The 23,910-nt window shown below is 38.4% G+C and overlaps 1 protein-coding gene across 1 annotated transcript in view; it reads left to right on the top strand.

Moving 5' to 3' along the window:
* The window catches only part of GPD2 (glycerol-3-phosphate dehydrogenase 2), a 2,212,620-nt gene that overhangs the window by 1,406,150 nt on the left and 782,560 nt on the right, over positions 1–23,910 (top strand). Inside the window, exon 10 of the mRNA XM_044073653.1 lies at positions 9,909–10,084. Within this exon, the coding sequence (XP_043929588.1) occupies positions 9,909–10,084 (176 nt within the window). The remainder of the gene's footprint in view (positions 1–9,908; positions 10,085–23,910) is intronic.

Raw genomic sequence — 23,910 nt, forward strand, 5'->3', positions numbered from 1 at the left:
TGTGTGTGTGTTTTTTTGTTTGAGGGCTTTCATTAAAATAAAACGTTTTGTAAGATATGACATAGGCTCAAATGGATATGACAAGAAACAACTGTATAAAAGTTCGACCTGCCAAACAGCATATGCATGTAAAACAAAAGCTGGAACTAGACATTTAACAAAAAAAGTGTTGTACATAAAAAGTGGGAATAATAACTTTCTAAATGTCAACAGTCTCACAGATAAATACAAAAAAGCAAGAGTACTGTAGCGAACTATATTAAAAATGTAGAGTGCAAAGAGCTACGTTACAGGAAACACACTTAGAAAGAGCTGAACATGTGAATTTGATAAAGAAAGTTTTTCAGGACGGTTATTTAGTGGAATACCTGGAAATGAGGAGTACTTATATTAATTGCAAGAGGAACTCCAATAGTGATAGAAGAGGATAAAAAAGATAATGGCAGATTTCTAGCAATAAGGGGCTACTGGCATGTATTTATATTCCACCTAAAACTGCTGTAATGGAGCTTAAGAAAATTCTGGGAGAAATGATCAGTTTTCAGCAAGGAACATTAGTTATTATGTGGGGACTAGAATGTGATTTGCAGCCGACAGTCTACATCTGTCACCCCAGGGCTTCTGGATATTGGCCAAGGCACTTGCCACCCCTGTAGTGCCTTTTTTAGGTGGTCCAAAGACCAAATTACCACCGTAACAGCTACAAACAAATGCAATCTGAGGGTCATGCTTTTCAATGCTAGAAGTCTAAATGTCAAAATGCACTTGCTCGAAGCACTCCTTAAAATGGAGAACATCGACATTTGTGCCATAACAGAAACCTGGTTCAAGGCAGCAGAAAGCACACCTGCACTACCAGGCTCTAACTCATTCCACACCTTTCGGCCCCAGAACTTGGACCAAAGCTCCAAAGGCGGTGGTGTTTCCATATTCATAAAGGATGTGCACACCTCCAGACTAGTAGCCCAACATAACTCATCTGAGATACTTCAGGTGCAGCTAACATTGGGTAAGACAGTGATTCAGGTTGTAGCATGCTATAGGTCCCCAACCATGTCCCAAGACTCGCATTCCATGTTCCTAAGCACCCTGGAGAATATTAGGGTCCAGCATAACAATCTCGTACTGGGTGACTTCAACTACCCCTCCATTAACTGGAAAAACTACTCATGTACCAGTACACTTGCCTAACGTTTCCTGGAATTCATTAATTCCAATGCCCTGGACCAGCTCGTTCTTACCCCCACTAGAGGCAGTAACATCCTTGACCTGGTCATTACTAACATGGGTGACCTTTGCTCTACACCAATACTCAACTCCTCCCTGCTTAGATCCAACCACAAACTAATCACCTTGGAAATCCACATCCCTCCCACCCCCCCACCCCCGCAAAGGTAGCCACCATGAAAAACTTCTCCAAGGCTAAGTTTGGACTCCTAAAAACAGAGGCGGGTAACTTCATGGCACCCATGCAAATGAAGATCAGTTGCATGACTGCCAAATCATACACCAGTGCACTGTATGAACACGTACACAAATGCATGGATCTCACCATACCCAACAGAACAAAGATGCTCTTCTCCAAAAAAAAGGAAGCTCTCCTCCAAAAACAGGAAGCCAATCTGGTGGTCCCCTACCATAAACAAACTCTACAACAGGAGGAGGAAACTGATGTGGAATAAGGTAAAGTCCCAAGACTGGAAAAACTCCCATATCAGCCTCAAAAAAAAGTTGAGATCCCTCATCAAATCCTCTAAAGTTAGCTATGAAAACAGAATTGCAGCAGATAGTAAAGAAAACCACAAGGCCTTCTTTAGTTATGTGAAGAATCCCCATGGCAATACCCAAATTTTCTCTGAGCTACTGCACAATGGTATTTCCTATAACGAGCCAACAGATATTGCCAATATTCTGGCCGACAGATTCATTGCCAACTTTGCCCCCCATCCAAGGGACCAGTCACAATACCAGTAGATTGCCAGGCATCCAGTATTACTGCTGCACAGGTTAAAACAGCACTGTCCAAGGCCAAGAATACAGTGTCTATGGAACCTGACTATATCCCTGGCTGTGTTCTACTTGAACTGCAGAGGGAACTGGCATCCCACCTGTGTGCCCTGTTCAGTTACAGCCTCACCTCAGGCTTTGTCCCTACCAAATGGCGCACTGCTACAGTCATCCCTCTCCACAAAGGAGGAGCGAGTACAGACCCTGGGAACTATCACCCCATTAGCCTGACGAGTCTAATATGCAAAGTGATGGAACGCATCATCATGGACCTAATAAACAATGATATAGGGAATTTCCAAACTCTGGATCACACACAGTTTGGTTTTGTGAAGGGTAGATCATGCCTGCTCAACTTGATCAAATTATTTGAGTCAGTCACCAGAGCTGTGGATGAAGGCAAGGTGGTTCATACAACCTACCTTGATCTGGCCAAGGTCTTTGATACCATTTCCCAGTCAGGAATCATAGAAAAACTCATTAAGCTATTCATCAACCCCTATATCACTAGGTGGGTTGCAAACTGGCTCACAGGTAGAACCCACAGTGTGAAAGTTGCTGACCCCCAAGGCAGACTGCCGACCAGTAACAAGTGTAGTCCCACAGGGTTCGGTCCTGAGTCCTCTCCTGTTTGGTATATACTTCTCTGAAGTTTAGGCTAACATGAAGGGACTATGGCTGACAATGTCCCCAGACGATTGCAAGTTGGGAGCTATTATTAACTATGAGTGATGTTGACATCCTACAGAAAGGCCTCAATCAGGCCAACGACTGGTGTCAGAACCATGGCCTTAAGCACAATGCCAAAAAATGTGTCGTCATCCCCTTTGGGAAAAACCCAGTTACCATGAATAGCCACATCGATAGTAGTCCACTGACCACAGAAGGTGTTATAAGAGATCTGGGAACACAGGTTGACAGCAACCTCTCTTTTGACCACCATATTGCCACTGTGGTCAGAAAGTCCTTCTATGTGGTACATCTCATTTCTAAGGGTTTTGCATCCAGGAAGAAAGAGGTAATTATCTCTCTCTACTCCTCCCTTATTAGACCAGTCATTGAGTACAATGCCCCATTTGGCATGTACCTCACTAAACACCTGCAACAACTGGAGAGGCCGCAAAAGTACCTCACAAAGAGGATCCTAGTCCTTAAACATTTGTCCTATATGGACAGACTAAAAAAACTCCAACTATTCTCTGTCTCATATCGCATACTTAGAGGCGATCTCTGCTTGACTTAAAAGGCCATGTCTGACCCAGCTCTGTTAGAAATGCTACATCTAAAGAAATTCCAATCCCTCCACACCAAATGCTCCAGAGACCTCCACCTCATTACCGCAATCAACAGAACATGCTGGAGGAACAGGTTCATAACCCAGAGACTCCCCATGCTATGGAATAGACTTCCCATACATGTCAAGCAGAGCACCTCACTGGCCCTCTTCAAGACAAATCTTGATGAGTGGATGGGAAATAGAAAATTCACACCAGGGAGCACTCCAGTGTCTTTACTCGACAGAGGCAAGGGAGCTAAGGTTGGGTGGCATGATACCAGGGTAATCCTATGGGCTAGGCTTGTAAAGGCCCCAGGGCCATTAGTCGTTAGCCTAGTACACACCTATGAACCTATAAGATGTGTCTGGTGGGGACAGAAGGGAAAGTATAACAAAGGAGGGTAGATTTTTGAAGGAATTTATGAACATATTGGGCATGGAAGATGTGAATTCAGAAATAGGAGTTTGGAGTGAATTTGCATGTTATTTCCCAAGATATAAAACCTGGGCTAGGCTAGCCAGAATTTACATTGAACAAGAACATGTGCATTTAAATGAATGCCTTGATACACACCCAGTAACAATTTCAGATCATGTGCCATTAATAACTAAAATAAAAACACAGTAGTAAGGAAATGAAATTGAGACCCTGGCACTTTCCCACCTATCTGTTGAAAAGAGAGAAATTTAAGAAATGGGTAGTGGAGATTATTCAGGAGCTATTAGAGAGGATATAAACTTCTTCTGAAAATATAGCTAGGGAGTGGGATAAAATTAAGGTGGAGATAAAAGAAAAGGAGCTATGGTTAAGGAGTAATGAAAATTATTTAGAGGGACTGACAAATGTTAAAGTATTGCAGAATAGAGGGAATCTAACAGAACAAGGAGAGGATCAGCTGCAGAATGCTAAGCAGAAAATAAGGAATTACCTTGATAATATGCATGAGTTTAGAAAGATTACTGTTAAGCAACAGTTTTTTGATAACACTAGAGCACAAAAAACCTTTAGCACGATGACTCCAGCAGCAGAACGTAGGAAGGGCTGTCGCCAAGCTTAGGGAGCCTATTACAAGGAAGGTAGAAAGAGATCCTGTAGAGGTATTAGAAATATTTTGGAAATTCTATGAAAGTCTGTATAAGGTAGAGAAATATGGAAATCAAAAAAGATACAAATGGAAATGTTTGTGGAAGAATTAAATATGCCAAGGGTAAACGGTAGGTGAGGTTTAATTACTAATGGTTAGGATAGGAGGAGATGAGATAAAAATTGTGACGTATAACCAACATGAAAGTCTCTAGGAATAGATGGTATTCCTATGGAAGTTTTGAAGCTAGGAGGGGAAACCTGATAAAGATCTGGAAGGTTTTGTTTCACAGTATTTTAAGAGGAGCAGAAGTACCAACATCCTTGAAGAAAGCTGTGGTAGCTGTAATGCCTAGAGAGGGAAAAGATCCATTGGATAGTGTGGGAAGAAATAGCCAGGGAATTGTTATGGCTAGGCTTGTATAGGCCCTAGGGCCGATAGCCTAGTATCAACATATGAACCTATGGATCCAGTTTCATACAGGCCTATTTCAATACTAACCCATGATTATAAAGTGTTCTTGTCTATAATGGATAAAAGAATAACAAAAGTAATGCCAAAATTGATAGATATGGATCAGTATGGTTTTGTGGAGGGGATGTAAACATTCAACAACATTAACAGAACATTGATGATCCAGATGGAAGCAGAATGTAAAAAAATACCATTGTTATTGGTGAATCTTGATGCAGAGAAAGCATTTGACAGAGTAAGGTGGGACTTTATGAGCAGGGCAATGGAAGCATTTGCATTTCCTGAAAAAAATTACAAGATTGATTAGAAAGGATATATGAGGGATTGGAGGTGAAAATTAAAGTGGGTGGGTCCTTTATGATAATTTCTGCTTGAGCAGAGGAACCATGTAGGGGATGTCCTCTTTCCCCTTTGCTATTTGCATTATATGTAGAACCATTAGCAAAGAAAATAAGGGGATCAGAAATTCAAGGATATAATTGGTATGGCTGTCAAGAAAAGCTGGCTGTATTTGCAAATGATATTATTTTATACATGACAAAACCAGAATAAGACATTACAGTACTGTGGAACATTTTGAAATAGTTTCAAATCTTTTTGGGATGCAAAATTAATGAAGCTAAAACAAAGGCAATAGCAGTAAATTATGTACCCACACGTGAATAAGGTTCAGCAATATCCTTATTTATGACATGATAAAATGAAGTATTTAGGAGTATAGATTAGAAAATTATTCTAGTGTGGCAGCTAAGGATATGTGGGAAGAAACTAAACAAAAGATAATACAAAAACTGAGAAAATGGAAGCTTTGTTATATGGATATGGATAGTAAAGATACAAACAGTCAAAATATTTTTAGTCCATTTAGTCTTATACACAGGTCTGGCATATTTTTATCAACCAGAGGTAAAGTTGTGGACAGCAATTTCTAAAGAGCTGAAGGACTTTATCTGGGAGGGAAAGACAGCCAAGAATCAAGTGGTATAAACTGATTATTCCTGTAGAACAGGGTGGATTGAGATTTCCCAATTTGAAGGGGTATTTCAGAGCTACACTGTTAAGGCTCCTGTATATAGCACAGTCAGAAAACTATAATTCAAAGTGGAAAGGGATGATGTTGAAACAGGGAAACTAAAGAACAAGGACAGACTGGGATTTTGGATGCAGGCCTTCAAGGAGAATAACAATAATCGTACAGAATATTATATCCATAAAGTAGGAGAAAGTATACTAACTACTAAGCCAACATGGGAATGGAGAAAGGAGATTCTGCTGATAGGGATGACTGTAGTTAGGGATATAGACAATAGGCAAGATGGGGCTGGAATTTATTGGAGAAAACTGGCAAAGGCACCAAGGTATTGGGAGCAAATAACTATACAGGGAAAGATGATAGAATGGGAAGATGCCAAGAATTTATTTGGACTGCAGGTTAGAGACTGCTTTTCCCTATCAAGGATTGATATCAGAGTGTAGGCAAAGAGAAAGAATTAGGGGTGCCTTAAATGAAAGACCAGCACTGGTAGAGTTTTTACTGGACTCTAGAACAGAAGCTGCCATTAAAAAGGGAATAATTAATAGACCATATGAAATATTGCATGTTAACTATAGGAATCAATCAGAGGAGGTTAGAAAGGATTGGGAAGAGAGATTGGATACACAATTCACAAAAAAACAATGGTGAGTATACGTATGTCTCTCAAATATGCAACGGTATCTAGAAGATTTAGAAATTTTGCTTGGAAATGTTTTTCCTCAGGTAGACAGCAAATGTTGGAGGTGTGACGGGGAAGAAAGAGGTAATTGGGAACATATTTCCTGGGACTGCAGTGAGTTGGCAGACTTTAAGAATTCCTTGTGGGATGGATTGTCTAAGATGCTGGTAGGCAGACTGGTGTGACAAGGGAGATGGTTTTTCTGAACTATGATAGAGAATCGGAATTGCCTACACATGGTAAGGCCTTGCTTTCTCTAATTATGGTGCCTGCCAAAAAGCAATTACTAGAAAATGAAAATCTAAACCAACTATATTAGAAGTAGTGACTGTAGTACCAGAGAATAAACAACTGAAGTTGAAATCTTTAGAAAAGGCTAGGAGCAAACTACATAGGAAAAATGGGAATTGTGGGAACAATACATACAGGAGAGGAATGAGGTTTTTAAGAAGGCAAGACTTCAATACATAATGTAATGTTTGACTAAAAATGATTGGGTAGATTATAAGTGATATATAATGTATGCAACTGGGAGTGTCAGTTTGGTTTGTGATGTAAAATGCTTGCAATTAGGATTGTGTCGATGTGGTGTGTTTTCATTTATATAAATGTATGATTGCTTATGTTGTAAGTGATGGTTTAATAAAGATGTTTCTTTAAAAAAAGGGGGGCAGGAATTGAATAATTTATGTAATGTTGCTTAGGTTATGTGATATATAACAATATATGTGAAGCATAATGTTTGTTGATTTTAAATCATTAATATAATTTGATTACTTTTATATAAATGTAAATGTGCCTATGTAACAAGCGAAAATTCAATAAAGGTGTTTAAAACTAAGATAACTTTAGCAGCTGACAGTCTTCCAACCAAATTCATTAAACCGGACACAGATGTCCTAGTCTCTTCATTCTGCATACTCTTCAGTAGGTTTATAACTGAATCCCTATTACCAAAATCTGGAAACAAAGCTACACATACTTCTGTATAAAGATGGCAGATTTAAAGATTTCAGTAACTTCAGAACAATTGCCTTACTACCTCCACTATCAATGATACTGAAACGATGTGTTATCGTACACGTACTACAGTATCTCTTAGACCAAAATCTACTGTCTAGCTGCTAGCATGGATTCCACCCTAACCACAGCACAACAGCTGCCTTAGTGTATACCCTAAATACCATCAGTGTACACTGTAATGACAATCTTTTGGTTGCTGACACTTTCCCTGATCTCTACAAAGGCAGTTAACAGTATTTCATCCTAAACTACTGCATACCACTGTGCCTGCCTAATACTAACAAATGGTTGTCAAGTGACAAAGCAACATACTCTTCTTCCTCCCTCCCTGTTAACACAGGTGTACGTTAAGGATCTATACTGGGCCCACTGCTCTTTAATACGTTTGGCGATCTACATACCACTTCTGGCCCCTCCTCAGTTAATCAGTATGCATATGACTCCAGCCTTGTTTGCTATTCCCCATCCATTAATGAACTGCAAGACAAAACCCAGGAATCACATTCCTCAATCAAACTCTGGTTACATCAACATGACCCTAATACTCTGTGCTAAAAAGGCAAAAGTCATGCTCTTCCTACTTAGATCCAGTCCTGTCACAGTTTTTTCTCCATAACCTCTTCTAGCAATAATATCCTAGAAATTGTCCCAAATATCAAGCTCTTATGAGTTAACTTAGTGAATTTGTTTCACTTCCATATGTCCAAACTCATAAAAATATCAAAAGCTAGATGCCTTGAACAGAATCAAAACCTGTCTTTCAGAAGAAGGCCAGAAGGCTACAACCAATGCTTAATACCTACCAAGTCTACAGTACTCTGTCCCAATCTACCCCAGCCTTCATACTGCTCAACAACAAATACAATAGCAATATTTGCCTCCAGTCTCCATAGCAGAACCACCACTGCATTGCTGTTTATAAATACAACTGGGTGAAATTTCTCAGTTATCTTTAGTATACCCAACTGAATGTAGCCCACTCTATTCATACCAGACATCCAAATTTCCTCCACTAACCCTCCTGATGAAGTGGTATACTGTTCCACAAGAAAAGTCATCAAATATGCATGGTGTGAAACCTTGAACTCGTGCCATGTGGCCAGATTCTGGAAACAAATGCCATCTGGTGTCATGCAATCTTGAACTCAAAACAGTTTCAAGAAAAATCTCCACACTCATCTTAACTCTGAAACCTGTGACAGCTGTTACTGTTATGGTTAATCAGTTGTGCTCCCTGTTTAAACTCTGACCACGGAGTTTCCCCTGTCGTCAATAACTATAGAATGTTGCTGTTTTCGTTACTGCTGATTGAGAACCCTGAACCTCTTCGTTTCTGTCAATTTGATCGTGTGGCATAAGAATGAATTCCCCTCTTACACACTTTTATCCTCAGTCCTCTACATCTTTACATATTTCGGTAACTTTGGATCTCTGTCAACATTAACTCTTGATTTTGATTTCTCCCGTCTTGATCTCCTATACCCACTTTCCCACAACTCACTCATAAGTACTACTCCTTCACTCCAGTAGCCTTTTTTCACTTTTTCTTCTTTGACAACTGCCACTTTTCACATACCTAGCCTGCATCACTTCTGGTTGTAATCATGTTTGTATTTCTGCTGCAGCAGATATCCACCTGCTTAACCCAGTCTTTTCATTATGCCTGAGTGCATGCTGTCCTTAATATAATGAATTTCTCATTACAGTTGATGTACTTTTACGTCCCATCTTGACAGATGTGTATGCTGATATTGCTCTACCTAACCTCTCCATACCTGTTTGTATTGGATATAGTTTTCTCATTTAACATTACAACTGCTGATACAATTTTATTATCAGACTACCTCCTTGTGTTATTGCTTTGCCTCTGTACTCACAGTGGATGCATTTTATTTTCAGCTGATGTGTTGTTTTGTGTGTACTGCCGTAACTTTTGATATTGTGTGTGTATATTTTTTTATTTTTCCAGTCTGTTGAATCTGTAATCACTATACTTCAAATATTGTTTGCACTCACAAAGCATCTGCTAGAATCTCTTTTTCTTTTACTAATTATGTTTATGGAGTGGTTTTTTTTTCACCCAGACCTTCCTGATAATCAAATGCAAATAAGTAAATAAAATAAATAAAAGTGCTTTATCGTTCTGTTGTATAATATAAAGTCAATTGAATCAGTGGCTCAGTATTTATATTAGCAGTTTTAAATTAATGCAACTCTGCAGTTAATTTTGAATTTATTGCATTTTATATTCTTGTATTCCAGTTTCTACTTATAAAAGTTCATTTTGCTGCTTTAAGTATTATCCTAAGCACAGGATATTTTTTACAGGTGGAAAATGGACAACATATCGTTCAATGGCAGCAGACACCATAGATGCTGCAGTGAATATATTTGGTTTTAAAGCAGGCCCAAGCAGAACTGTCGGCCTTTTGCTAGAAGGAGCTAAGGACTGGACACCTACACTACACATTCGATTAGTCCAGGACTATGGTCTTGAGAGTGAAGTAAGCTGTGCTGACATAATTTATGCATGTTCTAACATGTGTTCTTTCTTTTTAAATTATTTTAAATGTATGTGGAATGAAATATGACGTGTATGACTTGTAAGTTTCTGCCATCAGGTCTGAAGAGGTTAACTCCTCTGAACATCTGCAAAAAGGCTGCACTCCTAAGCCTGACAGTTTTACTGTTGTTTACTGTTTAGAAAGGGATGAATCTTCAAAATGATTTGGCATATCATCAAGAAATATTCACAGAATTGCAATGTAACACTTACAAATAAGATAATATTAGACCATGATCCTGAATTTTAAGTTAATGGAACAACTGCATCATAAATGTTAATGAAAAAAGTCAATATAATATCATTTAAGGTTATAGGTTCGCACATTCTTGCAAAGCAGGTTGCCTGGCTGACCATATAAAGCCTAGGCATGCAAGTTAGAGTTCAGTGGATGGATTAACCACCCCCCCCCAGCAATGGCCATGCTGCTCAACCCTAGGAGTAAAATTGTAGGTTACTCATCTGGTTGCCAAGGCAGAATTTAAAGGAGGCAAATATATCTGTATTATTTGACATGCAAGGGGAACTTTACCATAAGTAGTAGGATTTTTTGAGTGAGAAACCTGGCATACAAAATATCTTGTTTATGTTGTTTTGAGAGTTGATGTCTTTGGACTGTGTGATTTTACTGTCACCATTTCTGATGTGGAAGAGGTATACTATGACAGGATCTTTCATTGGTTCAGAAGGTGAGGCAGAAATCACTTTATAGTAACAAGCGTGAGACACACAAAAGTGAGAAGGCTTTTAACCTCTCCTGTTAGCTTATATATATATATATATATATATATATATATATATATATATATATATATATATATTTTTTTTTTTGTTAGCAAACAGTGGTCTTTCTGGTTGGACCAGCCATTCAAAGCAGTACATTGCAAAAGGTGCATTTTTATACTATGGTGGCTTGATGAGAAAAAAAAAACAATAGAGGGGGTGAATATGACTCCATAGACCTGGAGGCTATACCCATGAAATTAATCGGGCAAGGTTGAAGGATTTCCTAACTATAATACATGAAAGATGGTTAGTTGTCAGTGAGGATACCTAGAACTGTAATGCGAATGTCTGCCATAAGCGGGGTTCCATTTATGTGGTAGTCAGTAGGACATAGTTGTCTACTGAATGCAATTATATTACACTTATTTGAAATTATGCTTAAGGTTATGGTCGATGCACCAAATGTTGGGTCTGGCAAGCCCTTCTTGCAGGACAAGCATCTGTGGAGTAGACAGTAGTAGTACTCATTTTATATTTGTCAGTGAACTTGGGTATCCATAGACCTTTGACATTTGCTTTCACATCAGAAAAATAGATGGAGGAAGAGGGGACCCCGGACAGAGCCCCAAGGACTTCCACTAGTGACATGTCTTTTACTTGAGAAGGCACCCTCAACGCTTACAGTTTGCTTGTGAATGGAGAGTCAGTTTGCAGCCAACAGGTGACATATAGTGATTATGTTTAGACTACTGAGTTTGTCAATAATGTCAGTGTGCAGAATTCGGTCAAACTGGGCTGTAGCATGGTCCATATAAGTAGTATGAATGGAATGGCTTTCGTCAATGGCATCTGTCATATAGTCAAAGGAATTATCTGGATTATGGAAACTTAATACAAGTTTTGCAAAAAAAAAAAAAATTTAATAATTCTGAGAATTTGTGGATCTTTACCTTTGATTGTTTATGAAGATTAAGACACATTCCAAGATTCAGTGATCACAGACCCACCTACCTCCAAAGACATAAAGTGAACCCCAAAAAAATCTATCACTTACAAGCACATTTGCAACACAAATAATTTCTCCAGTGATATTTTTGCCTCTTGAAACAATGTAACTGGTCCCCACTAAAATACCTCCAAGTAGATGATGCAACTCAGTACTTTAACAGCACATTCATAGAAATCCTAGATAAAGTAGCCCATATCAGGAAAATCTGTGTAAAAACGAAATGCACTCTGTGGCTAACAAAACATACTAAACTCCTTATGAAACAAAGAGACAAGGTATGGTCCCTTTCCCTGACTGCGAAAAACAAAACAAACCTCCAAAACTACCAACAATTAAGAAGCACAGTCAAAAAGCAAATAAAAATAGACAAAAAAACTTATTACTCCACAGCCCAACAGAAACATTAAAATAACCCCTAGAAATTTTGGGCCTCTATAAATCAAATTGTCAGTCCAAAACATTCCTCTAGCCCTAACCCCTCGACCTCAAACACCACTGAAAGCATAACATAGTCTCTCAATTCATCTCCCACTTTACTAATTCCATACTGTCCCTACTTGACCAAAAAACCCACCAAACCAGTGACTGTACCATCCACCTCTACAGACAATCCTGCAGCATTTAGCCTTAAACCTATACCTACAAGCTACAGCAACAAACTTCTCCATCAACTGAAACCTTTAACTCTAGCAGCTGACCTGCTTCCCAATGTATTCCTGAAACTGGCATGCCATTTCTTACCCGGTCTCCATACTAATAAATCAGTCCATCTCCAAACATTAAGTCCCTAAACTCTGGAAGATATCACATGTCATCCCCCTACACCAAGGAGGCACCTCAACACTACTGTCAAACTACAGACCCATTGCTGTACTCCCTCCCCTTGCCAAAATTCTCGAGAAATGTGTACATTCACAAATTGTTCCCTATCTCCTTAACAATAACCTCCTCTTAGATGCACAACATGGATTCAGACCCAAGCATATCACCACATCTGCCATAATCAGCTTCACAAATATGGTAAACCAGTCATGAAACAATGGTCTTTATGTTTCATCAGTCTTTCTAGACATGTCAAAAGCATTTGAAACTCTCTCACACCAAAAACTACTGTACCAACTAACCACCTTAAACTTTTTACAATCTACCCTATCATGGTTCCACAGCTACTTATCAGACAGACAACAAGCCGTGAAATTGCTAGACGATATATCCTCACTCTTACCGCTCTCAGTGGGGGTACCCCAAGGTTCCATATTTGGCTCACATCTCTTTACAATCTTTACAAATGATCTCAACTTTGCAATCACATCAGCTAGCATTATACAATACGCAGATGTATTACGCTCATCTTCTCACCACCTCAGTCCCTAAACTCTTGCAAAACAAACAAAATGCTTTTACAGATGTTGAACACTACCTTTCCCACCAATCAACTAATACTGAACCCCAACAAGACCAAATTACTGTTATTTTCCACCAATAAAATATCTCTACCCCATCTCATTCACCATTTTCACTACTAACAACACCAAAGTTGAGCCAGTAGACCACAACAACCTACTAGGTGTCACCACTGACTAATCCCTCAGTTACAATCTGCACATATACCTAACAATCAAAAAGGTCCCCATAAAACTCGCGTCACTCTATAGAGCCAATCCATTCCTCACCCATACTACCAAAACTGCTATTGTCCAAACCCATCTACTGTACACTCTGTAATATGCCTCCCCATTTTTTACAAACTTAAAGAAATCAAATCTAAATAAACTGGAAGCCTGCTACAACAAAATAGCCAGGTTTGCCACCAGCCTGCCAAACAGAACACATCATTGTTCAGCTCATCACAAGCTAGGCTGGTTGGAACTCTCTAACCTGTTATGCCTCAGCCAACTCAAAATCATCTACCAGCCAAGCAAATGTCCATTCCTTAAAAACCTACACTACCAACAGAACCCTCCTCTCATCTGACACACACTACCTCTAGAAATCACTAAAGCCAATAATAACTATGAGATGCCTTATTCTCAAATCACATCTCCAAAGGGTCTATATTAGAACACCGAACATTTAAAATGTTGAGTGTTCTAACATCGCCCCATTTTCAGCGAACGCTGAAAATATCGAAGAGGCAGAAAACCAAATTCTTTCCTAGGGAAAGAATTCAGTTGTCCATTTCTGTTGCTTCGGTATTTTCATCTCTCTGTTGGAAAGTTACAGGTTGAGTTCAGGTAAGTGTGCGATTGTGTGGACACGAGTGTTAGGCCGGGTTAGGTGAGTTAGGGTTAGGGCGTGGGTTAGGTATGTGTGCGATTGTGTGGACATGAGGGTTAGGGCGGGTTAGGTGAGTTAGGGTTAGGGCGTGGGTGAGGTGAGTGTGCTATAGTGACGGACCTTAGGGTTAGGGTTTGGGTAAGGTAAGTGGATAGTTATTGGTGTGTATATAGTTTAGTGTAGGGTTAGGTGTAAGATTTTAGGTGTGTGTGTGGATTGCTGTTTGTTTGGTGTGCTTGTGTTGTGTGTATGTGTTTTAGAACAGCAAATTTTTTCCCTAGGAAAAAAATTCGCTGTTCTGAACGTTCAATGTTTGGAATTTTTGATTGGTAGGGTTCGATATTAGAACACTCGACATTTTGAATGTTTAGTGTTCTAATGTAGACCCATCTCCAAAATTTGGAACTCCATTCTCCAGCCCATTCTTGGCACAGTTTAACCCCTCCAAATTTAAAATTCTTCTCAGAGCCCACGTGTCTACAAACTGGTTATGCTCTTGCTCAACACCAGCATGTGCCCTCAGTTTTTATTTTTGTTCTAGTCTTTTTCATCCTTTATCTCTCCTCCCTAAAGCTTATTTCCTTGTCCATATTTCTTTTTCTTCTCCCTTGGTTCCTATCTCCAGCTTATTTTACTGTTCATTTTTATTACAATTGCTTAAATCTGGTGAGGGTATCATCCCACCCCCAAGAAGAAACACATTAATACCTTTGTTTTCTATACCACCCCCAAGAAGAAACACATTAATACCTTTGTTTTCTAAATGTGGTGCATTTAAGGGCCATCAATTATAATGTGTAATATGTTTGACTTACAGTCTTGCTGCATTATTTGTACTACTGTTGCGTCATCTCAATTTAATATGTACTGCTAAATATTATGCAACTTCTTGTCTATTTTTTTTCATATATTTCTGTCTATTGCACCATCTCAATTCAATATGTGTTTGCTACTGATTATGTAACCTCTTGTTTTATATTTTGTTCTATGTTAACACTGTTTTTTTTTCATCTATGTAATTTGGAGCATTTTTCCCCGGGCCTTTGCTGAAAATGGGCCTTTTTTGGCTCAGTCGGACACATCCAGTAAACAAATGTTAAATAAAATAAATTTTACACTGTGTAAAACATTTAACATTCACTTTTATATAGAAATATGCAGTCCTTTTGGGACTTCTGACATCACTGTACAAGTATATATTTCTATTAGGTTTTATATTTATTAGTCAGCATAAGAGGAGCTGTTTTAATAATAGGATCATTACTGCAGAAATTTACACTATAATTTGATAGTTAAATGTGGATTCCAGACCTCTGGGCCAATCCTTTGGCAGTTGGATGTCCAGCCTCATGCAGAGGCTATTAATGGCAGCTTGTCAAGTAAGAAAGAAATAGTTGTGCCTTCAGCTTTTCTTATTTTTGTGTTTAGGAGTTGCATAACTGCAATCCTATCAACACATGCTGTTGGGTGAAAGTTAAAGAAGCCTTGAAATCCTACAGAAAAATAGGAAAGCATTCAATAAGTCTGAAACTGTCAGAAACTATTCCTGGTGCTCGCATTAAACACTAAATTGAATTACTTCTAACAAAATAAATTTAGAGAATGGAAAAATGTTTCATGATTCTGACCCCTGGTTATTGGTTAGGCTTGTAATAGTCTGCAGACTGATAGCCTGGTATTTACCTATGAACTATATGTAAAAGGTGTTAGACCTATCAAGTACAGGACCAATGTGGTGGATAGAGGCAGCTTGTACTGTTATGGTGAATGTACTCACGTAGCTTTTAATATATTCCTTATAAAGATGATTGATGCCGGAATTCCAAATATGAATGAGAGATTTCTTGAGTTGTAACAGTGGGTGGATGTTTAGATAATGTGTGAATAAATGTCCAAGTGGTAGCCTAACAAGTAATCTGGGCAAATAATTGTATCCTCTTTATCTGGTCATAATACTTGCGTTCTGCAAACTATTCAGAATTAAATTCTGCAATTCATCAACATCTCGGATCATTTGGAATACTAATGTACTACAGTTCAGTGAGGAAAAATGGCTGGACATCTCAGAAAGGATATCTTTTTTTACAAAGATGGCCAATTAAGATGAATTGAAAGGATGCAGGAAAAACCAAAGTCACATTTACCTGTAAAGTAGTTAATGAATGTTTTTTGTCCATCACTTGCAAAAAATTAAAAGTTGTGGAGTCATATTTAACTTTTAGGAGTCTCTCTTTACTGAAGCTGTACAGACCTATGTTTACTCATTCATTCTATTAAAAAAATCTGTCTAGAAACTATCATGTACATGGAACAGCCTACCTTCAGATGTAACAGTCTTAGATGGCCTTTTGCTATTCAAGAGGAAACTAAAGGAATATTTACAACTACTGAATAAATGTACATGTTTTTGACATGGTAATGTAACATACCTCTTGGTTTATTACTTGTTTATTCTACCTAAACAAAGTACAACTGTTGGCATTTGCACATTTTATTTGTGCATATTGTACATGTTCAATAATTTTTATTAGCTATGCTTATTAGATTATTTTCCCATTGTTTGGTTCACTCAGCTTCTGCTTTGTTTCCAGTTCATAGGTAGGTACTAGGCCAGCCAAACAGTACCCTGGCTTTTGCCACCCAAGAAAATTATTTTCCTGTGCTCCTGTCAAGCAGAGCCACAGAAGTGATCCCCGGGGTGAATTTCCTATTTCCCATCCAATCATCGAGATTCTTCTTAAAGAGTGCTAATGAGGAGCTTTGTTTGATATAGATAAGTAGTCTGTTCCAGAGTATGGGAAGTCTCTGGGACAGGAATGTATCCCTCCAGTATGTTCTGTTTATTGTGGTGACAAGGTTTAGGTCCCTAGAGCATGTAGCTCGGAGGGATCCAGATTTCTTTAAGTGGAGCATATCCAACAGCTCTGGGTTTGACATAGCTTTGTATGTTAGGCAGGGATCACCTCTGAGTAGGCAGTGTACGACAGAGTAAAGCTGGAGTTTTTTGAGACGGTCTGCGTAGGGCATCTGTTTGAGGCTGATAATCCTCTTTGTGAGATATTTCTGTGGCCTTTCCAGTTGTTGTAGATGTCTTGTGAGGTGCATACCAAAAGGGGCATTGTACTCTATAATGGGTCTAATGAGTGATGAGTAGAGGGGAACAATGACCTCTTTTTTCCTGGATGAGAAACCTTTTGTGATGGTGTGCCATGTAGAAGGATTTCCTGATTACTGTGGCAATGTGATTATCAAAGGAGAGACTACTGTCCACCTGTGTCCCAAGGTCTTGGTGTTAAGTAGACTACCGCCTATGTGGTGGTTCATGGGTACAGAGATTTTACCAAAAGGGATGACAGTGCACGTTTTGGCATTGAGCTTGAGGCCATGGCTTTGACACCAGGCATCTGTCTCAGTGAGGCCCTTTTTTTAGGATGTCCACATCGTTAGGAGTTTTTATTATGGCTCCTAGTTTGCAGTCATCTGCGAACTTTGTTAGCCAAAGACCTTCTGTGTTAGCCTGTACTTCAGAGAAGTAGATACCAAACAGTAGAGGACCTAAGACTGAACCCTGTAGTACTCCACTTGTCACTGGTCTGAAGTTGGAATTAGAGTCTTCTACTTTCACAGTGTGGGTTCTGTCTGTGAACCAGTTGGCAACCCATCTTGTGACATAGGGATTTATAACTAGTTTAGTGAGTTTATCTATAATTCTAGAGTGGGGGATGGTGTTGAAAACCTTGGTGAGATCTAGATAGGCTGTGTGAACCACCTTACCTTCATCTATGGCTTTGGTGACTGCTTCAAAGAAGTCTGTCAGATTTAGGAGACATGATCTGCCTTTTAAAAACCCAAACTGGGTAAGGTCCAGAGTTTAGAGATTACCAATGCCATTGTTTATAAGTTCCATGATGATATGTTCCATGGCCTTGCAGACCAGGCTTGTCAGGCTAATGGGGCAGTAGTTCCCAGGGTCTGTGGTGGCTCCCCCTTTTTGGAGTGGGATAACCGTTGCTGTGTGCCATTCAGTGGGCACAAAACCTGAGGTGAGGCTATGATTGAACCTGGTACTTAGGTGGGGTGCCAGTTCATTCTGTAGTTCATGTAGAACGCAGCCCGGGATGTTGTCATGTCCCATGAATGCTGTGTTCTTGGCTTTGGAGACTGTGATTTTTACCTGTGCAACCATGATTACAGGAACTTTGCATTCTTCCAGTATAGAGATGGGCCCTTTAGGTGATGAGAGAGGGGTAAAGTTAGCACTGAACCTTTCTGCCAGGATGTTGGCAATATCAGTTGGTTCTGTATATTTAGTGCCATCGTGCTGTAACTCAGAGATCAGCTGAGTGTTGCCATTGAAATTCTTGACATAGCTATAGAATGCTTTGTGGTTGTCTTTAGAATCAGTGGCAGTTTTGTTTTCGTAACTAGCTTTGGAGGAGTTTATGAGGGATCTCAGCTTCTTACTGAGGCTGACCACGGAATTCCACCAATCATGGGATCTTACACTTTTTTTTTGCAACAGTGTCTTTCTTCTGTTGTAGAGTTTGTTTATAGCAGGGGACCACCAGATTGGCTTCCTTTTTTGGAGGCTAGCATCTTGGTTTTGTTAGGGATTGCACAATCCATGCACTTGTGTAAGTGCTTATAAAGTGCAATTGTTTAGGATTCGGTAGTCGTACCTCTATTGCCCGTCAGCATGGGTGTCGTGATGTTTGCCAGTTCTGTCTTAAGAAGCGTGAAGTTGGCTTTGGAGAATTTTTTTACGGTGGTTTCCCTAATGGGGGGTGGGGTTGGGATATGGATGTCTAGGGTGATTTGCTTATGGTCGGATCTGACCAATGAGGGATTGACCCCTGGTGTGGAATACCATTTGCCCATGTTGGTAATGACCAGGTCTTAGGATATTGCTGCCCCTGGTGGGGGTGTGGATAAATTGATCCAAGGCGTTGGAATTTATGAATTCCAGAAAACGCGCTAATAAAAATTACTAATTTATACCAACTCTTACTAATCTCTACCTCCTCAGTCTAATTTCTTATTTAGTCATTTTTAACTGTTTTTCAGAATTTCTTCTTCTAAAATGTGTAGAGGAAAGCGTTGGTTTATTTGTTACCAACTAGAGCTCTTCCAGGCTGTTAAATTCAAACACTTGCGATCTGTATGCAGAATCTTGTCTTGTAACAATAGAAGATCACTGTGCATATATAAGTTTATTAGAGAAACCACCCTCATCAGAATAATGAATTATGGCCATCTGGCTCAAGTTGGAGTTATACTTACATTTGTTGTTTTTCTTTCTTTTTTTAATAGTTTTCTTATGGTAAGAGGAGTTTCTGGAAAGGCAAATGAAGCACAACAGAAGAAGGTGGAGTATTGCATTGAGAGGCAAAAACGTCCACTTTGGATTGTGTCCAGCTCTTTTACTGTTAGGAAAATGTAATTTGCATTTGAGATTCTCAGTCTCATCTGCTTAGGTTTCTTATAGGAAGGGATATAAATTGCTTGGAGAATAAGATTCTTTTAAGTAGTTTATTTCTAAATAATCATAGCAAGCCTGCAAAGAATGTAAGATTAAGTTGTGTCTTGCTTATTATATATCCACAGGCTCCCAGATGAATAAACAAATGGTTTAATGCAACAAGAACAAAATAAAAGCTTCAGTAAGTGCTTTCGTCTTCTGACTTCTTTACAAAGACTTCTTCAGACTGAAGTAAACAGCAAAATTCATGTTTAAATATCTTAAAAACCATCACCTGGCATAACATCACATGACTTTACTAAAAACACATGTTCCTGGTGCTTTTAACCCTTTCCTTTTCGAATAGCTGACAAATTCTACTCTAATGTTTAGTCCTGGTGGAAAGCAGGCATTTAGCCTTACTTGCCAGCAGTATTCTAACCATCCTAGTTCTTCTTCAATATTAATAATATTTGCTTCAGTGGATACAGTATCAAGTACTATGAATTTAAAGTCTACCTTACATTTGTTTGTTTTTTAGTGTTTACACATTCCTCTCATCACCAGACTAAATGGCATATTTATGCTCATATATCCTTCTATTTAATTCTCAAGTGGTCCTTCCAACATAATAGGATTTGCATTGACTACAGAAACATAAGTAAACAACATTTTTAGACTTACAACTAAATTGTCCTGAAGTTTTAACTTTTATACCCCCTATTTTTATTTCATTTCTTTCCGTAAAAATGTAAGTGCACATATTACAATTGTAACATTTAATCATCCCACATCTTCTGTTACTTCTTTCATTTGGTTTATTCAATTTTCCCTGAAAATAATTTTTAAAATTTTTTTCCTTTTCTTTGTACAAATAGAGGATTATCACCGACTTTTTTAAACACATCATTATTAATTCTTAGTAGTCCCCAGATTTTTCTTATCACATTTTTTATAGCTAATGAATCTATGCTGTTTTGAATGAACATAGAAGTTTTACTTTTATAAGGGATTTTTTTCTTTTCTATTTGGTATTTTACCCCTCATCTCTGTTCTGTCTTCTAATAGGTTCATAGATTAGAACTAAGCTAAGAGCCCTCATGGGCTATTTTAAGCCTAGCCAATTACCCCATGTGAGAATCAAACCCTACACCTTGTGTTTGTAAGGTAAACACGTTAACCATCACGCCAACCTCCCACCAGTAATTTATTTACTTTATATTCTGGGTATCCTTGTTTTCTAACTCTATTACAAAAGGAACTAGCTTCTTCTAAAAACTCATCCTCACTGCTTGTAAGCCCACTTATTCTAGACAGTTGCCCCTTTATTATACTTAGCTTAGTGTTTTTAGGATGCATACTAGAGAAGTGCAAATACATATTGTTCTGTACCTCCTATTTATAAATTCTAGATACTAATTTGTTATTATTTTTATACAAAAACAAATCCAAAAAAGTGATTTCTTTATCACTAATATGATGAGTACATTTTAAGTATGTGCACAGATTGTTTTATATATACCAAGAATTCTTCTAGTTCCTCATACGTACCTCTCCATATTATGGTGTAGCTTTGGCCCCCAGTTATGTGAATTTATTTATGCAAGGATGGGAAACCATTCATGTTATAAAGCAAATATAAAAATAGCATAAAAATGTTTTTTAGATTTATTGATGATGTACTATTAATATGGAGAGGTATGTATGAAGAACTAGTCGAATTCTTGGTATATATGAACAATGTGTGCACATACATAAAATGTACTCATCATATTAGTGATAAAGAAATCACGTTTTTGGATTTGTTTTTGTATAAAAAGAATAAAATTAGTATCTAGAATTTATAAAAAGGAGGTGCAGAACAATATGTATCTGCAATTCTCTAGTATACATCCTAAAAACATTAAGCTAAATATAATAAAGGGGCAACTGTCTAGAATAAGTGGGCTTGCTAACAGGGAAGATGAGTTTTTAGAAGAAGCTAGTTCCTTTTGTAATAGAGTTAGAGTTAGAAAAGTTTTTATAATGTGAAGACTGTTGCTGTCGTTTTATCAGCAGTGATCTGATACCATTTCTCTATAATTGGAAAGAACGTTTCCCTTCTGGGGTAGAGATCCAGAAGAGTGTAGCAGAGGATAACAATAGATCCTATCACATCAACTAAAAAAATTCTTCTGTCCCATAAGAATTTTTCTGCATTATGATTTTTGTTTTCTTCCTGGTTGCTGCTGGTGCTGTTTTATACTGAAATTTATTTTCTTTCTTACACTGCTGTTGTCAAAGGGCCAAATGTTTGAACGGTAGTTTCTGGTGTACTTGGAATCTCTGAAGTGAAAAAAAAAATGTTACATTTTCAGTAGTCTTGTCACTGTTTTAGTACTTGTTCAAAGAAAGGACAAAACAGGAATGTTCCCACCCCCAATGGATCATATAGCAGTTGCATCCTAACATCATCATGCAAAGACTGGATCTGTAATTATTCAGATCTATGTAAGCCTGACCAAGGCCACTGCTGTAAAAGCAGCATCCACAGAGTTTTAGCCAACCTGCTAAAACTAAATCTTGTCTACAATCTAATTCAGTTTTATAATTGTCTCCTTAAAAGATGTACTGTGAATACTTTGATGGTTTGGCTTTATTGGCCTGAATTAATCCATAAAGACTTAAAAAGTAAAAAAATAAAAAGTCTGCTGATTCTGCTTTGTAGTGGCTCCATATATGTCCCAGGACTGCTCTAAGTGGAAGTAAGTCCTATAGTACTACATTTGAAGATCATTGCTGACCAGAGTGCAGTGTGGCCTTTTGTTTCAGCAAACACTGGGTGACTACCACGCAAAAAAGGAATGCAGCAAACATGAGATGTCATCACCAATAGCTTAAATGGAAAGTGCTTACTCAGTAGGGGAAGATTGCTGTTGGTGCTTGATAGGTTCATGGATAGTTACTTGACTTGCAGTATAGGGGACAACTGCGGAGCCTAACTCAAATTCTCAATTTCTCTGAAGAACTTGTCTAGTTAGGTAACTTTCTCAAGGTCACAAAGTAGGCAAGTGACAGTTGAAGGAATCAAACCCTGTACCAGAGAAACTACTGCTTACAGCCATAACCTTGTGCGCCAACTGCCAGTCATGTTTAAATGGTTCAGAGTTGCTATCTGCTTAGTCATTTTCATGATATATTTGAAGTGGATGATTGTGCTACCTTTATTGACTAAATGAGTTGAACACATCTGTGTCCTTCATATGTGAGGTAATATTGTTTATCACTTTATCTTTCAGGCATACACTTATAGTCCTTGAGTATTTGATCATTCATATGTGCTGTGCCTATTTTACAGTTGTATTTGATGGGTTTGTACTTCAGGCTGCCATTATGCCTTGTTCCACATGCTATCATCCTGCTCTAAACAAGCCTGTCATACTCCATTAAGATTTCTGCCAGACCTATGCAGCAAATGATACACTGTCTCTAGCAGCTGAACTTGCCTCTTGGAACTGTAGTGGCAGACCTGTGCTTACCAAGTTTTCCGTTCCACATAACTCTTGTTTTATCAGTCATGAAGACAGGAAATATGGCCAGAGTAGAACTTGTATGTAAACCCACCATATCCTTTCTCAGTAAAAGAACCCAGTCCTGCCTTGAGTTGCCCATGTTATGGGTCACTTCTCTGAGCACTGGTTCCATGCAGAGAGAGAAAGAAAGAGACACGTTTTGCTTTGCTGTGGCTGTGTGTCTATGGCACTTGATTTTGCTTCATAGACAGTAAAATTCTGGACCTATTTTCCATTGTAGTTAATATTAGAACTTTTGCAGAGTTCATAGTTTTTTATGGCAAATGAAGGCGTTCACAGTGGTGTATACTGTTTGAATGCAAGCTTGTCATTGACAAGTAGATGTAGTCATGTGTATCTCTTGTGTGTAAACTTTTGACATTTTCTACAGTAAAGGAATGCATTTACTTTTTAAATCTACCAGATAACTGATAAGAATTTACATTATTACTGAAGGGCTGGAATATAAGTCAGAATAGAAAGAGATTTCTGCCCATGAGATGATGATAGATGAGCGCTGAAAGCAGTTTTATCAGTAGTCCCTATATTGTGTTTTTTTTTTCACTAGAAGACATAAGAGAAATATGCCCATGAAGGTACGTAGCCATGATGGGAAGCATCAGGACCTTTACAGCATATGTTTGTTTCATCACAGATTATTGACAAACCTTCAGTCCCATCTAGCAGATTTTATTAAAAATATGAAGTATTTCAATGGTGATTGAGAATTTGGCAATTCTCAGTTA

Source organism: Protopterus annectens, chromosome 6.part0 (genome assembly GCF_019279795.1).
Source record: "Protopterus annectens isolate FY-2018-M chromosome 6.part0, PAN1.0, whole genome shotgun sequence".
NCBI lineage: Eukaryota > Metazoa > Chordata > Ceratodontiformes > Protopteridae > Protopterus > Protopterus annectens.